At 42.1% G+C, this 16,541-nt stretch overlaps 1 protein-coding gene across 4 annotated transcripts in view; it reads right to left on the bottom strand.

The window, feature by feature from the left end:
- The window catches only part of TMEM40 (transmembrane protein 40), a 66,155-nt gene that overhangs the window by 43,658 nt on the left and 5,956 nt on the right, over positions 1-16,541 (bottom strand). For 3 of the 4 annotated variants that reach the window (XM_087431540.1, XM_087431539.1, XM_087431541.1), the window contains exon 2: positions 15,209-15,273. In XM_087431540.1, coding sequence (XP_087287666.1) covers positions 15,209-15,273 — 65 coding nt within the window. Of the gene's footprint in view, positions 1-15,204; positions 15,274-16,541 lie in introns of all 4 variants that reach the window. The other variant, XM_087431542.1, reaches the window with a different exon arrangement.

The following is a 16,541-nucleotide window of genomic DNA, read 5'->3' on the forward strand; positions in this document are numbered from 1 at the left end:
TTTGAGATAATCACATGCAGTTTTAAGAAATAATATAGAAATCCCATGTACCCTCTACCTAGCTTCTCGCAATGAGAACATCCTGAAAAACTATAGTACGATTTCACAACCAGGATATTGACATTGATACCGTCAAAATACAGAACGTTTCCATCACCACAAGATCCCTCTGCTGCCCTTTCGCAGCCACATCCACTTTCTTTCTCACTTCTCCCTTCCCTAATGCATGGCAACCACTAATCTCTTCTCCATTTCTATAATTTTGTCATTTCAAGAATCTTATATAAAGGGAACCATACAGTTTGTAACCTTTTAGGATTAGCTTTTTTCACCCAGCATAATTCTCTGTAGATTCACTCAGGCTGTTGTGTGTATCAATAGTTTGTTCCTTTTTATTGCTGAGTACTGTTCCATGGTGTGGATGTGCCACAGTTGGTTAGTCATTCACCCGTGGAAGGACAGCTGGTTGTTTCCAGTTCTTGGCTATTATGAATAAAGCAGTTATAAACAATCATATACAGGCTTTTGAATGAAAACAAGTTTTTGTTTCTCTGGGAATAAATGCCCATGAGTGCAATTCCCAAGCAGTATGATCGTTGCACGTTTAGCATCTTAAGAAACTGCCATACTCTTCCAGAGTATCTGTACCGTTCCACATTCCCACCAGCAATGCATGAGTGACCTAGTTTCTCCACATCCTCTCCAAAGTTTGGTGTTGCCACTATTTTTTATTTAAATCACTCTGATAGGACTCATTGTGTGTTTCCCTAATGCTAATGATGTTGCACATTCTTTCAAGTACTTCTTTGCCATCTGTGTATATCCCCTTTGGGGAAATGTCTGTTCATGTCTTTTGCCCATTTTCTAATTGAATTGTTTGCATTTTTACTGTTGAGTGTTAAGTGTTCTTTATGTATGCCAGATATTGATCCTTTGACAGATATGTGGTTTGCAAATATTTTCTCCCTGTCCACAGGCCATCTTTCAAAGTACCAGTCACTCTCTTGTATAACTCACAGGACCCTGAAAGGCCAACTGAACAAGCATTCTTGAACACATTTTACAGATGAGGAAACCAAGGTCCAGAGGTTAAAGAGAGCTGCCCATGGATACATAAGGAGTTTGGGGGCAGAGGTGGGACTAGAACTCAGACCTCCTGACCCTCAGCCTAGTGATCATGCCACTCTGAGGAAGAAGAGACACCCCTGCCCTCCACTCTAGCCCATATGCTCGGTACAGTTAGCAGCCACTGCCCTAGTCAAGCTTGTTAGTCAACCGAGAGGGACATCTGCTCCTGGAGAAGGGCCAGTCTCCAAAAGGGACACTGTGTCTGGAAAATGTGCTCCTTCCTCCAGGTGAGGTAAGGGTCTGACCCTGGAGCAGCTACTATGCAATAAGCTTTATGGGAGAAACTGAGGCCCAGGGAGGTTAAGAAACTTGCTCAAGGTCACACAGTGATTAAATGATAAGACTTGGGTGACCCACAGTTACCTAACTCCTTACGGTGCCCTCCTTTCAGCTCTGATTCTGGCTTTATACAGGGGAAAGAGAAGAGAGATATCAGGTGTATTCAATGGGCCCATAGGAAGAAACATCCAGCCCTCAGGAAAGGAAAAACAGCGGCACTCCTTGGAGGAAAGCGAATGGAGGGGTCCTCTTTCCTGGAGGACTGTGGCACCGTTAGAAGAGAGGGGAGGAGGTGGGTTGGGAGCTTGGGTTCACTTCCCTATGGCTGGGTATGGGCCCTGGGTTGGAGAATTGGCATGAGGAGAGAAATGAAGAAAGATCCCCATCAGGTTTATCCGGGCCCTGGGTCCCCACAGGCCTGGCCAAATAGAAACTCCCTCCATTGACAGGACAGGGGAAGCACGGGCAAAACTCCTCTGAACTCCACTGCTCTGAGCAGGGGCCCCAGAAGGTGGTCTCCAAGGGGCAGGTCGACAGGACAGGTAGGGTCCACCCCACCTAGCACTGCTGGACTCAGTGCAGAGGTTAGGAGGGAACCTGGTCTCATCTTGAGGGCCTACTGTGAGCTAGATGGTGTCTAGCACACAGCTGGAGCTTTTAAGAAGAGATATGATGCATTTCCTGTCTCTGTGCCCCTTACAGCCAGTCCAGGAAGCAAAACTTGTGGAAGTGTCATAGTTACCAGAATTCAGAGCCAAATGGAACACTAAGGGCCATCATTGCCCTCCAACCAGAGACCTCCTGAAGCCACCTGTAGTTAAATAAGGTGGGTTTGCTACTCATTGCAGCAAGGGAGAGCACACCCATGGGGGACCATGCATGTCTCAGTAGAGGGTGTGTGCAAGAACCTACTACTGTCATGCATTGCTTAACGATGGGGACACATTCTGAGAAATGTGTCGTTTGGCAATCTCATTATTGTGTGGACATCATAGAGTGTACCCACACAAACTTAGATGGTACAGCCTCCTGCATACCTGGGCTTTATGGTACTAATCTTATGGGACCACTGTTGTATTTGCGGTCCGTCGTTGACTGAAGGTGGTTATGTGGTGCACGACTGTATAGGATTTGGGCTTTGGCTGGGTGATTTGGGGGAGAGTCTAAGGAAGCAGGACTCTATATAACACGCTGTCAGAAAGTGAGGGCAATTCTGATTGGGGATCTCAATATATCTTATCTATAGGGAGAGGAGACTAGCTTAAGGATGAGCTATGATTGGTAAAGGCAGTCATTGATTTTAGCCAAGAGAGGGTGCTTGGTATTTTGTGGGTGACGCAAGGACCTTGTTTTGTCTGGGCTGAGACACAATTGTGAAGGGGCCTTGCTTTGTCTCACTCTATTATGGTCTCAGAGGGACGTTGTCTGAGGTTGGTGTTCCATGAAATTGCTTATGTCCAGTAGGAGAACAGCACAGCCCATCTGTGAGTGCCAGGGCAGCTCCCAGATGTCAGGGGCTACCCTTGCTCCTTCCTCTCTCTCTCTCTCTTTTTCAGGGTTCTTGAAGTTTTGAATCAGCAACACAGGGTAAAGACCCAGGACAGGGTCTTTAACATAACACAGACCTGGGGGGGCTGGCCCTGTGGCATAGTGGTTAGTTCTGGCGCACTCCACTTGGGTGGCCCGGGTTTGCGGGTTAAGATCCCAGGTGGGGACCTACACCATTGGCCAAGCCATGCTGTGGTGGTGACCCACATACAAAATAGAGGAAGACTGGCACAGATGTTAGCTCAGGGCTAGTCTTCCTCAAGGAAAAAAAAAAAGAGGAGGATTGGCAACAGATGTTAGCTCAGAGTGACCCTTCGTCACCAAAAAAAAACCCAGACCAGTTATTTACTGTGTGACCTTGGGGGAGGGCAGCCTCAGCTTCCCCATTTGTAGAATGGGTATGATAATAGTATCTCCCTCACAAGGCTATGGTGAGAATAGTGATCACCCATCCTGGTTTGCCTGGGACTGAAGGGTTTCCTGGGATAGAGGACTTTCAGTGCTAAAATGGGACAGTCAGCAAACCAGGACTAGGTGGGGATTACAGATCTCATTTGTAGAGCCTGGGATAGTGACTGGCCAATAGGAAGCTTCAGTACACGGGAACTTTGGATGTTAGCAGACAGGGAAGAGCTTGCCTGGGGCAGTGAGAGGAAGCATCAGGAAAGAGATAATGTGGGAGAAAAGTCCTCAAGGGTGGAGAAGATTAGACTAATCACTCTTTCTGCTGTCCCCCAAACGGATTAGCTGACTCTTATAAGTCATTCTAGCCTCAGTGACCTCATCTGGAAAATGGGCATAACAATTTCTTCTCTGAAGTCAGGTCTTTATACATCTGAATCTGCTGCTAGAATGAGCTCTATGAAGAGAGGTGCTGTCTTCTTCCTCTCTGGATCCCCTCAGTGCCTTTCACAAGGGACACCAGGAGGCCCAGATGAAGCTGGACTGGAAGGGGCTGCGGAAAGTGAGAGTGCATGGCAGGGGGGAGAAGGTGAACAAGTGGGTGCAGGAAGGAATTCCATCTTTCTGGAGCAGGAGGTGAGAGGGGAGGAGTAATAAAACGAGGCTGGAGGGGTTGGTTTAGAGCTTACCCTGCAGGAGTGGGTGTCCCAGAGTCAGCCCCGTTAATCTCTGGTGGTTCCAGAGATGATCGTAGCTGGTATGAGGAGCCAGTGCCAACAACACTGGACCACAGAGTCAGAAAGAAGTTCTATGTCCAATCTGTCTGGATGCTTCTAGTTAAGCATAGCATTCTGGTTGCAACTCTGGGACCAGTCAGCCTGGGTTTAAATCCCAACTCTGTGACTTACTAGCTGCGTGACCTTGGGCAAGTTACTTAACCTCTCTGAGCTTCAGTTTCCTCATCCATAAAAGGAGGATAACAGTAGTATACGCCTTATTGTGTTGTTGTATTAGTTCACTTAAAGTGCTTTTAACAGTATTAGTTATTATTAAATCTAGGAGAAAGTCTCAGTTTGGTGCTAATATATCTTTAACACTTCCTGTCCACTTGTTCATCCCTCTCTTTTAACGAAATGAGCCTGCACCCCAGGCTCAGAATCTTCAGCAGGCAATGGTATCTGATTACAGTGCAATAACATTGCCCTGCTTTCCTATTTGTTTTTTGTTATTATTTTAATAGCTACTTTCAATTTATGGCAGATAGTACTAGGTTTTCATCTTGGGTGGTAACATAAAGTTTCCTTTCAAAATAAATTACTTTAAGTAAAGATATGCATTAAAAAGCAAAGTTTAAAGAAAAATATGTAATAAACAATACAGGTGGTTATAGATGCGACAACGGTTCTGGAAGTGGTCTGGGAATGAATGAAGTTTAGGAAACTTCCCTGTTGAAGATGAAAATCCCTGGATAGTTTTGAACAGGAAAATGCAGATAAGAGCTGTAGGAAGCCTGATCTGCTTGGGGCCCAGGAGGGACCGCAGGCAGACAGCCCTCCATCCTGCCTAGGGCTGAGCTGGGCTAGGGACAGTAGGGAGGGGGAAATTCAAGAGCATTTTATGAATACTTTTCTAACAAACTAATGGCAAATAGACATCTTTGACACAATCTGGGAAATTTGAATACAGATTAAATATAGATTATTTAAGGACTATTGTTATTTTTGTTAGGTGCGACGGCCTGGCGGTTATGTAAAAACGTCATCCGTCGGTCATGCAGGCTGGAGTGATTACTAGTGACATGACACCGGGTCTGGGATTTGCTTTAAAGCACTCCAGCAGTGGGAAAGATGTGGGAGGGGGAGTGATGGAGCACGACCGGCCACCGTTGATAACAGCGGAGGCTGCGTGATTCATACGTGGGAGCTCATTATACTATTCTTTCTACTTTTGTGTATGTTTGGAAGTTTCCACAGTAAGAGTCTCTAAGAATGAAGAGTGTCACTGGACCCACATTCCACAGCATCACAGAGGCGGGTCTTTGTCTTCAACAGTGTCTGGACTGTGGCTTCCGTCTCTTTGTTTGAAGCCAGTATGGAAGCATTGAGCAATCAAACACCAGGAGACTCCTGGCTGAAAATGCTGTTGTGGAATCTCCAGCTGTGAACCATATCAGGCTTGGTTATCCTGTCCTAGTGTTGTCTGATCCGCAAATATAGTTCTATTCTTTAGGAGGCGTTCAACAATCTCAGTAGATAATAATCTCTGTAAGTGTGAGTTATTAACCTTTACGACAAATAGAAAGAATGGAAAGAAGAGAGGGAAGGAGGAAGGGAGAAAGGAAGGGAGGGAGGGAGGGAGGAAGAGAAGGAAGGAAGGAACAGAGGGAGGGAGGGAGAGAGGGAGGAAGGGAAGGAAGGGAGAAAGGAAGGCAGATTCAAAAAGGAGGCTCTTGAGAGCTTCTTGAGACCCAAGACCCAAATGTTTGGAATGGGCTCGTCTCTGCTGGAAGAAGACAGTGCCTTCAGCCTGGGAATTCTCTAAGAACTCTGGGAAGTGACTCCCCTGTGAGTAGTGTCCACACTGAGCTCAAGCCCAGGAAGATGTCACAGGACACACCTGTCCTGTGGGCGTGCGGGGCCGGCCCAGGGCACCCAATGAGGAAGTCTGAGGATGTGCAGGTGCAGGCATGTGTATCTGGAATGCCGGCCCAGGTCTCTGCCTGGAGGACGTGCCTGCTCCTTAGGGCCTGACTCACGTGTCCCCCTCCTTCCCCTGTGTTCCCACAGTCCTTCCCTCGACCATCATACATCAGTGTTTGTCTTCCCTACTAGGTACAACGATAATAAAAACAACAACTAACAGCTACGGTTCACTGCAGGCTTGCCATGTGCCAGGTATTCTGCCAAGAGCTCTACCTCATGAGGTGGGTGCTACTATTTCCATTTTATAGATGTGGAAACTGAGGCTCAGAGAGATTGAGTCACTTGCCCAAAATCACATAGCTAGAGGGGACTCAAACTCAGCTCTGTCTTCTCACGAAGTAGTGGTTCTTAACCACTTCTCTAATCAGCGCGCATCTATATCGCCTGTGCCTAGCAAACAGCCTGGCTCTTTGGTAAATGCTCGAAAGAATACTCACCACTTTGATCCCTGGCTCCCCCTACAGGCTGGGGGCCTGCCACCCTCCCCCAGCAACCTGCCTGCTTCATTCACTCCCAAAAGATGTGATGGAACGAGTTCAACCTTGTTTGCTGGAAGCCACAGACATCTTTCTCCATCCCAGAAAGAAGTGGTTAAGTCTTATAAATAGCCCAGAGCTGAGAGCTGGGAGACCTCAGTTTGAGTTCTGGCTCCAGCCGGGTGACCTTAGCCAAGTCACTTAACCTCTCTGAGCCTCAGCTTCTTCACAGATCAAATGGAGAAATCTCTCCCCTTCAGGAGAGAATATCTGAGACTGCTCAGCAAATGTTCCTTTTTTAGTTCTGCAGGCAGAAGTTAAAGAATTCCTCCAGTGCCCCTCTGATGTCGTTTGGGATCTCACAGCATGGAGTACCAGGAGATAGGCAGAAGCCCCTGCTGAGATCCAGGCACAAGTGGGGCCTAGAAGGAGCAGCCTGGCCTCCCCACAGGGCCAAGTGGAATGACTCCTGGGGCAGGGAGCTGTGTCTGTGGGGAAGGGCTTCTGCCTGGGCCTTCCCCTCAGGCAATACCTGAAGCCCTAACCACGGACTAGTATGAGTGAGGAGGATGATCTGCCAATAAAACCCATCTTCCGACATCTATGGGGCAACTACTGGGTGGAGAGTCCAGGAATGAACCAGTCTGCCCCCCTTCTAGAGTAATAGCCAGGCACATAGCTACCAGAATAAAGACTACATTTTTCCAGTGCCCTAATAGCTATGTGTGGCCAATGGATTGTAAGTGAAAGTATCTATTCCAACTAGTGGGATGTAGATGTGATGGCAGGAGTCAGAGTAGCAATATTTGACCATGAGGCAATATTGGGAATGTTAGTTATAATGACAGCAAACATCTAAATAGCAAAAATATAAACCAGAAAACAATGAACAATAGCTTCAAAGTGCTTAAAGAAAATAACTATCAACTTAGAATTCGAGATCCACCTAAATATTTAAAAGCCATGGCTTAATAAAGACATTATCAGACAAAGACTGAGTGAGTTTATCATTCCCAGATTCTTACTGAAAGAACTTTCCTGATTTTCTAGATCAAGAAAAAGGAAATTGAACACAGAAGGAAGGAAAGAATCAAAGAATAAATTGTTAGCAAAGAAACTGGTAAACATAGGTAAATCTAAATAAGTGTTCTCTGAAATAATAATAAATAACTTGAGATGTACAAATACAAGGTAGAATTCAAATTTATACTGAACAATAATACACATCAGACTGGAGACATTGGAGTTAAAACATTCTAAGACTATATTATTCAGGAGGAGGACAGAGATATTAATTAACTTATAAATTAAATTTAGATTTTAGTAAATCAAGTTTGCCTGTTAAAATGTTAAAGATAACCCCTAAACTAATAAAAATAGAGTGTATAACTTCCATCAAATGGGAAAGAAGGAAAGGATAAAGAAAATTTGATCAACCCAATAGGAAGCAGGAAGTAGCAAAGAAAAGGCAGGGTAAATTGCACAAAATAGAATATAAGTGAGGATAAAAGTAAACCAACCATAGCAGTAATCACAAAGAATGTAAACGGACTAGACTTGCCACTTTCACAAATTGGACTTTAGAAAAATTCAATCTAGGCATCTCAACTCACTGTAGCAAAGGTGGATTTTTAAAAACCTTTTATTTTAATACAAATTATAGACTCACAGGAAGCAACAAAAATAATATATAGAGTCCTGTGTACCTTTATCCAGGTTCTCCCAATGGTGACATCTTATATAACTATAGTGCAACATCAAAGCCAGGAAATTGACACTGGTACAATACTGTTAACTAGACACAGACCTTATTCCATTTTCACCATTTTTTACACGTATTCATTTGTGCGTACAGTTTCTATGTGTTTTAGCCCAGGTATAGATTAATGTAACCACCACCATAATCAAGATATGGAGCTGTTCCACCACCACAAAGAAACTACCTTGCGCTAACTCTTTATATTTGTGGACTTTTTAATAAATGATGATTTGGAATTTAATAAATGATGATGACCATTTGGAAAAAAATAAAATTAGATCCATATCTCCCACAATACAGAAGAAGAACAAAATTTTTAAATTGCATGGTGAAAATCATCATAAACAAAGTCTAAAGACAACTGACTGTAGGGGATCAGAATTGGCCACCCCACATGTGTCTCTTTGGCTTGATTATTTTTAAGAATAAAAGATTCTGAAAGAAACTTTGACCTTCCCCCTAACTGCCTAAAAGAATTTAAAATAGCAGGGCCTGTTCCAGGAAGGAGCTAATACCATAAGATAACTGTAATGTAATGTAAAATGGGTCCCATTGTCTATAGAGGGCCCAGCAAACGCTTGTTTAACAAACATTTACATTCTCATCTCCACGTGAATTGCCTTCCTCCCCTTTGAAGACCCAAACCACTACCCTCAACATTCTCCTTTGTCTTTAGCTGAAGATGGTATTTAAGGTGGTGGCTTCGGGGGTTCCGGCTGAATTACTCAGTTTTCCTGAGTTCTCCCATGTATACATGTTATAAAGTTTTGTTTAATTTTCTCCTATTATTTTGTCTCACATCAATTTAATTCTTAGACCAGCCAGGAGGACCTAGCGGGTAGAGGAATTGTCTTCGTCCCCTATGTGACAAACTGGGAGAAAATATTTACAAAATATACCACGTATAAAGAATGCTTAAAAGTTGAGGTCAGGACTTCTGGTTTCAGCTCCAACACATAAAGAGCCTGGAGGTAGTTATTCCCATTCTTATAACAAAAAAAGGCTGAACAACTGAAAATCAACTTTTCTTAGACGCACCAGAGAATTGAGGTTGTAGGGCAAATGATCACTCTAAAATTTAGAGAGAGGAGAATCAGAAAATCATAGCTGAGATCTGCTTACCTGGAGCCAAAGCCACTGGAGCCATAAACTAGTAGGAACACTTAGATGGTAATTTTGACAAATTGCTAGAGGCTGTGTGGACTAGCATGAGAGTGAGAAACTCCTGGGGGCCACAGTCTTAAAGGGCCCCCCATACTTTTGTGGGTTCTACCTCCAGGAATCTCACTAAGTTCTCACAGTGAAGAGCAAAGAGAGATCCCCTCCTGGTTCTGGGAAGAGGAGGCAAAGAGTAACCATTGTGAAATACACCCAGAGTGTTCCCCATAACAAAGGCCTACTCTCCAGGGAAAAAGCCCTTACCAAATCCTTGTCCCATCTGGGGGAAGGGCATTTCTCCCACTCTAGCTCCCCCTAGCCTTTCTGCATTGCTTATAATACACAGAGTCCCATGTACCCTTTATCCAGGTTCCAAGTAGGGGGAAAAAGCTAAGAAACATGCATGAGAGTCACAGTGCAGGGACACAGACCCACTAAAATACTGAGATTTAATTATAAGATTATAGAATGCTTTTCCTCTTCCACACCTTTCCACCATACCAACAGGGCTCCAGTATAATAATAGTGGTTTACAATTGAAAGAGCTGCAAGATGTAGATTCTCTCTGAGGTGGAGTACCTATAAAAGCTCAAATTCAAGAGGGAAGATAAAGACAAGGACACTAGAAGAATTTGAAGTCTCTGGCACCTACAGCTACAGGAAACACTAAGCACAGCCCAACTACCAGCCAGATTAACATAAATCCTCATACTAGAGGCCTATTTACCTCAGTTCCTATTAGCTGAAACACCATGCCCCACTTTCAACAAAAAATCACAACACATGCTAAAGGACAAGAAGAAAAAACAGTTTGAAAAGACAAAGCAAGCATCAGGACCAGACTCAGACATGACACAGATGTTGGAAGTGTCAGAAAGGGTATTTGAAATAACTATGATTAATGTAGTAAGGGCTCTATTGGAAAAAGTAGACAACATGCAAGAATAGATGGGTAATATAAGCAGAGAGATGGAAACTCTAAGAATGAATCAAAAAGAAATGCTGGAAGTCAAAAACACTGTAATACAAATGAAGAATGCCATTGATGGGCTCATTAGCAGACCGGACATGGCTGAGGGAAGAATTAGTGAGCTTGAAGATAGGTCAATAGAAACTTCCCAAACTTAAATGCAAAGAGGAAAAAAAAAAGGAAGAAATTATCTAAGAAATGCAGAACAATTTCAAATGTGTGACACATGTGTAATTGAAATATCAGAAGAAGAAAGAGAGAATGGAGCAGAACTGTTTTTAAAATGTAGGTTTTATTATTATTCAAGTATGATGAGGCCAACAGATCAAGAGATGATTGCCTATGAAAAGACAGTTTGTTACTCATAGTTCCCAAAAGGAGGGGGTATGTCACACCATGGAGGGCCACACAGGGAAGCACCAGTATCAGTCAGTAGGCAGAAGGAGCAGGTAGAAAACATGGGAAGGAGCTTTTACTGTGGTTTTCATGAGAAGGAACAGGCAAGGCAAGGTAAGAAGACTTACGATTGGCATTGGGGCTGTCCTGAGTTGTCTTGTACCTGGCCGTGAGGTGATTAGGGCAGGATAATAGTAACCTTGAGGTCAGAGCCCAATAGAGGAGGTAGTTGAGGGGTATGGGCTCTGGATTGCTTGGTTTGCATATAAAGTTGAATCCTGGGCAAGACATTTGCTATCTCTAGGAATTAGCTAACCCTGGGAGGGGCAGTCTCTCCCCAGTCAGAGAGGTCCCAGGTGCTAGAGCATCAAGAAAACAGAAAATAAGAAAACATAGTTAATGCAAGAACTTTATTTGAAGGAATGATGGCTGAGAAAGTTCCAAATTAATGACAGACACCAAACTACAGATCCAGGAAGCTCAGAGAACACAAATTAGGATAAATGCCAAAAATCTACCTGTATGCATATCATATTCAAATTGCAGAAAAACAAAGATAAAGAAAACCTTAAAAGAAGCCAGAGGAAAAGACAAACTTAACTATAGAAGAGCAGTGATAAAAATTACAGGGGATTTCTGTCAGAAACCCTGTAAGCAAAAAGGGAGTGGAGTGAAATATCTAAAGTGTTGAAAGAAAAGAAACACTGACCCAGAATTCTATATCCAGGGAAATTATCCTTCAGAAAGGAAGGAGAAATACTCTCTCAGACAAACAAAACCAGAGAGAATTCATCACCAGATCTGCCTTGCAAGAAATATTAAAAGTCCTTCAGGGAGAAGGAAGATTATACAGGTCAAAAACTGAGATCTACATAAAGAAAGGAAGACTATCAGAGAAGGAATAAGTAAAGGTAAAATAAAATCTTTTCTTTTTCTTATTCTTAATTGATTTGAAAGATAACCAACCATTTGCTTAAAGTAATAATAATAACAGTGCATTGAGTGATTATAGCATACAGATAGCTGAAATCTGAATGACAGTAATATCATAGGGGATGACAGAGAGGAGTTTGGATCACTCTGTTAAAAATGCCTGCACTACCCACGAAGTGGTATAGTGTAATTTGAAAGTGGACTTAGATTAGTTTAAAACGTATATTTTATGTATATTAGTTTAAAACGTTTAAATGCAAACTCTAGGGCAGCCACTTAAAAAATTTTGAAAAAGAAGCATGATTGATATGATAAGAGAGGAGATAAAATGGAATTATATAAAATGCTTGATTAAAACCAGAGAAGGGAGAAAAAGAGGGAGAAAAAAAGAAACAAAGATAAATGCAATGAATAGAAAACAGTTACAAACATGGTAGCAGATATTAATCAACTTTAAATATGAATGGTCTAAGTACACCAATTAAAAGACAGAGATTGGGCCAGCCCCGTAGCTTAGCAGTTAAGTGCATATGCTCCACTACTGGCGGCCCGGATTCGGATCCCAGGCGTGCACTGACACACCACTTCTCCAGGCATGCTGAAGCCGCGTCCCATGTACAGCAACTAGAAGGATGTGCAACTATGACATACAACTATCTACTGGGGCTTTGGGGGGGAAAAAAAAGGAGGAGGATTGGCAATAGATGTTAGCTCAGAGCTGGTCTTCCTCAGCAAAAAAGAGGAGGATTGGCATGGATGTTAGTTCAGGGCTGATCTTCTTCACAAAAAAAAAAAAAAAAAGCTGCCAAGCCAAATTGGATATTACATGTTCCTCAGACTTTGTCTCCCCTGGTTTTTCGTAAACACAAAGACAGGGGACTCCACGGTAATCAGACCACCCTACTCAAAACAGGAGGGCACATGTTCTTGATTCCATAGTCTGCAGGATTTTCAGACCCATGTTAGCAGCTTTCCTACTGCTTAAAAAATATAAAATATCTTGGCTTCCATGTATCTGCATAGTGTCCCATTGCTGCATAAGAGTGGCTCAACCCAGATTTGGAGAAAAGAAGGGTTGAATGGTCAACTAATTGGATGAAAGTGAAATGCATCTCTTCTTTCTTCACCTTAATGCATTGTCAATGCCTGGAACATTTGAAGAATCCAAGAGACAGTTGGGAAAGGGTAGTACTGATTAAATAAGTAAGGTAATAATAGTGACAACAAGTTCAGTCCCACCATGGTAAAGGTTAACAAGGAAGCAACGATTGACTTTGGTAAGTAGATTTCTGACCTTCAACTCTGTTGTATAATAATATCTTTGTTAACTTTGCTGAGGCTAGAGCACAGTTGTTGGGGGATGAGGGCTGATGCAGTCTTGCCTCATACTCAATTCTCCCCCTGGGTTCTCTTACCCTGACCCTTTCACCATTATTTCAGATAATAGTGGGAAGTCTGTGGCAGTTTAAAGAAATGGTCACAAAATCTTTGACACACTTCCCATTGAGAGCTGGAAGTCTAGGTTCCCTCCCCTTGAATCTGGATGAGGCTGTGACTCACTTGTAACCAACAGAATGTGGTAATAGTATGATTTTTAAGTCTCCTTGTTTGTGGAGACATTGCTTCTGGAGCTCTGAGCTGCCATGTAAGAAATCCAGCTACTCTAAGACTGTCATGCTGTGAGGAAGCCCAGGATATGTGAAGAGGCCACATCTAGGTGTTGTGGTCAACAACAACTGCCAGATAATGAGTGAAAATGCCTCCAGATCAGAGGTTGACAAACTTCTCTGTAAAAACCAGATGTTAAGTATTGTAGTCTTGCAACCATACAGTCTCTGTTGCCACTATAACTGCTGTTATAGGGACAAAGCAGCCATAGACAATAGATACATGAATGGATGCTGCTGTGTTCCATAATATTTCATTTACAAAAATGGTAGAGGGCCTTAGTTTTCTGGCTCTTGCTCTAGATGATTCTAGCCTCAGATGCCAAGTCTTCTCAGCTGAAGCCTCAGACTTCAAGGAAGAGACAAACCATACCTGCAATGCCTAGTTCTAATTCCTCCATGGTGAACATAATAAAAGGGTGTTTAAAGTCAGCAGAATAGAATCTAAGTAGAGCTGTGTACTCTCTCCAACAAGCACTCAGAGATATGGAATTAAAGCTTAGGAGAGTCACAGCATGGTACAGAGAATGGGGCAGCAAACTTTCTCTGTAAAGGGCCAGATAGTAAATATTTTTGGCTTGTGAGTCCATATAGTCTCTGTTGCAATAACTCAACTCTGTTACCATTGATAGTGTGAAAACAGCCAAAGAATGAATGATCATGGCTGTGCTCTAATAAAACTTTATTTACAAAAACAGGCAGTGGGCTAGATTTGGTCTGAGGACCATAGTTTGCCAACCTCTGGTACAGAGAAAGAATAAGGCCTTGCACGGAGACCCTGGTTCAAAAATCCCTTCTCAGCTACTTAGGGAGTTGGTCTAGTCTCAACTTCCTGGATCCTCAACTTTCCTTATCTGTAAAAATAGACTGAACAATATCTACCTTGCAGGATCATTAAAATGTTTGGCATGGAATAAACACACAAATCGTAGTTTAATATTTTTCTAAGGTGATGATTTAAAACAAATAGTAAAATTTTTATATAAAGGTGATCGTTAAAGCCATGAGGATAAAGTTTCTTAGAAAGTAAATCAAGCACAGGATTTAACCTGGGGGTACAAAAAGAAAAAAGGAGAAATGAGGGAAAAGTAGAGTCCAAGAAAAAGTATTTAGAGAGATGAAAGTAGAAGGAGAAAAGTCCAGAGGATGCAATTCCAAGAAAGGAATCTAATAGTGGTACTGTCTTGGAAGGGCTTCCCTTTTGTTTAAAGCTAATCCCTCCACTGTGCTCCTGATAAGATCTTGTCCTGTTTCTTCCAAAATCTTCCCTGTATCAGCTAATCCCCTTTACACACAAACACACACACAATCCATTCTTGTTATTCACAGCAGTTAGAGTCTACAAAAGTCACTGCAAACACTGAGTTAGTGAATCCTGAACTGCTGTTCTCAGGGGAGATACAGGGTTAGGTTCCCACAAGTCTATGGAGACAACATTTTCATCAACTGATGAAGACATAATCTTGTTTTGTGTGTATTTCTGTTTAAAGACACTTTATTTAATATGCGTTGTTGATTCATTAACACTGAATTCACAACCAACAGCACTGTAACTCATGCCTGAATGAAGCTTATCTAACACGTGTTTTCTCTGTAAGGCATACTACAACCTTCTTGCACTTAGGAATACTAGCCAACACTTTAGCACTATGCTTGGGGACAATTTTAAACAGTGAAATCACCAACAAAAAGAACACAAATGCAAAAAACATAGCACGAAGTCAACTGCAAAAGGGACAACTGTTTATAGTATAAGAGCTGAAGCAAGAAGGTAGAACGTCCTTACTCACGCTCAGCTGGGAATGTATACATTGGGTGACTCAAAATTTCCGCCACTCTGTATGTCCGTGAATGACTGCGAAAGAAATATGAATATTAGTTTGGGGGGTTACAAATAAATTTTTGCAAGTAGGCAAATCTGCAAACATGGAATCTGTGAATAACGAGAATCAGCTGCATGTGTGTCTGTATTTTGCCCCCTTAAAGACAGAGGCAGCCTAAGTATATTGTATGCCAAAAGGCAAGAACAGGTGCTCCACCTTCCCCACTCCTAGCTCCAGGAAGCATCCACTGGAATGGGGACAGTGGTCTGGATCTCAGTCCCAGCTCTCTGCCTCATTGATTGGGTAATCTAGGACAAGTCATACTCTCTCTACACTTCTGTCTTACATCTGTTAGACAAATTTTTCTTCCACATTCATTCTATAATTCTAAAGAAGTGGTACAAAGAGAACCAAGGTTGAAAAAGAATAAGGCTCATACACTTAGTCCTTCTCTCTCTTTTCACTTCAGGTTATGCCTTCCTTTGAAACATGTTTTATTTTTTCCTTTTCCAGTCAAGTTTCCTATGATATTTATTTTATTTTGATTTCCTTCTCATTAAAAAAAAATTTTCTTAGTTTCAATAGGAAAGTATGCATCCTAAAAATGGCTCAAGAATGAACTATTTCATGTAAAAGGCTTCATTCAACCAAAAAGATCAATGTTATTTGGTATGTTTATTTCAAATAATTTGATCCCCATAATGTAGAAATGAGTCTTTACCGTATTATCACAAGAGTTCTGAAGACTATGTAGCAGGGGTATAACCAACTTTATAAAGTGATTTACGCATTACAGATCAAATAGAATAAAAACCCAGGATGGAAACAATTATGATTTTAAAAAACATATCAAGGGCATTTAAAATATTTAAGACATGGAGAAACAATTAATTTCTGGAATAAAGCATTTTTATTACATTGCACATGTGCATGCACACACACACACACACACACACACATACACTCACACAAACTTTCAGGAGATAAAGCAAAGGACCAAAACTTGATTATAAACTGTTGGTCACTCCAACACTACAGGGGTAAATACTATAAAACAATGAACACAATTAAACTTCAGATAACCACACCAAATACATCTGTTTCTAGCTCCAGTAAAAGACAAACATAAAAACACTGAAAACACAAGCAGAAAGAATAGAAATTTCAATGTTCAAGAATCATCAGAGGTGTTTTAGATTACCTAGTCTTAATCCTGCTCTAGGCCTAGAGATTCTGATTCAGCCGGCCTGGTAAGAGGCATAGAAATCTTTTGTTCATTTGGTTTTTTGAAGATACTCAA

Source organism: Ceratotherium simum, chromosome 5 (genome assembly GCF_057802395.1).
Source record: "Ceratotherium simum simum isolate JZ-2026a chromosome 5, ASM5780239v1, whole genome shotgun sequence".
NCBI classification, from domain to species: Eukaryota; Metazoa; Chordata; class Mammalia; order Perissodactyla; family Rhinocerotidae; genus Ceratotherium; species Ceratotherium simum.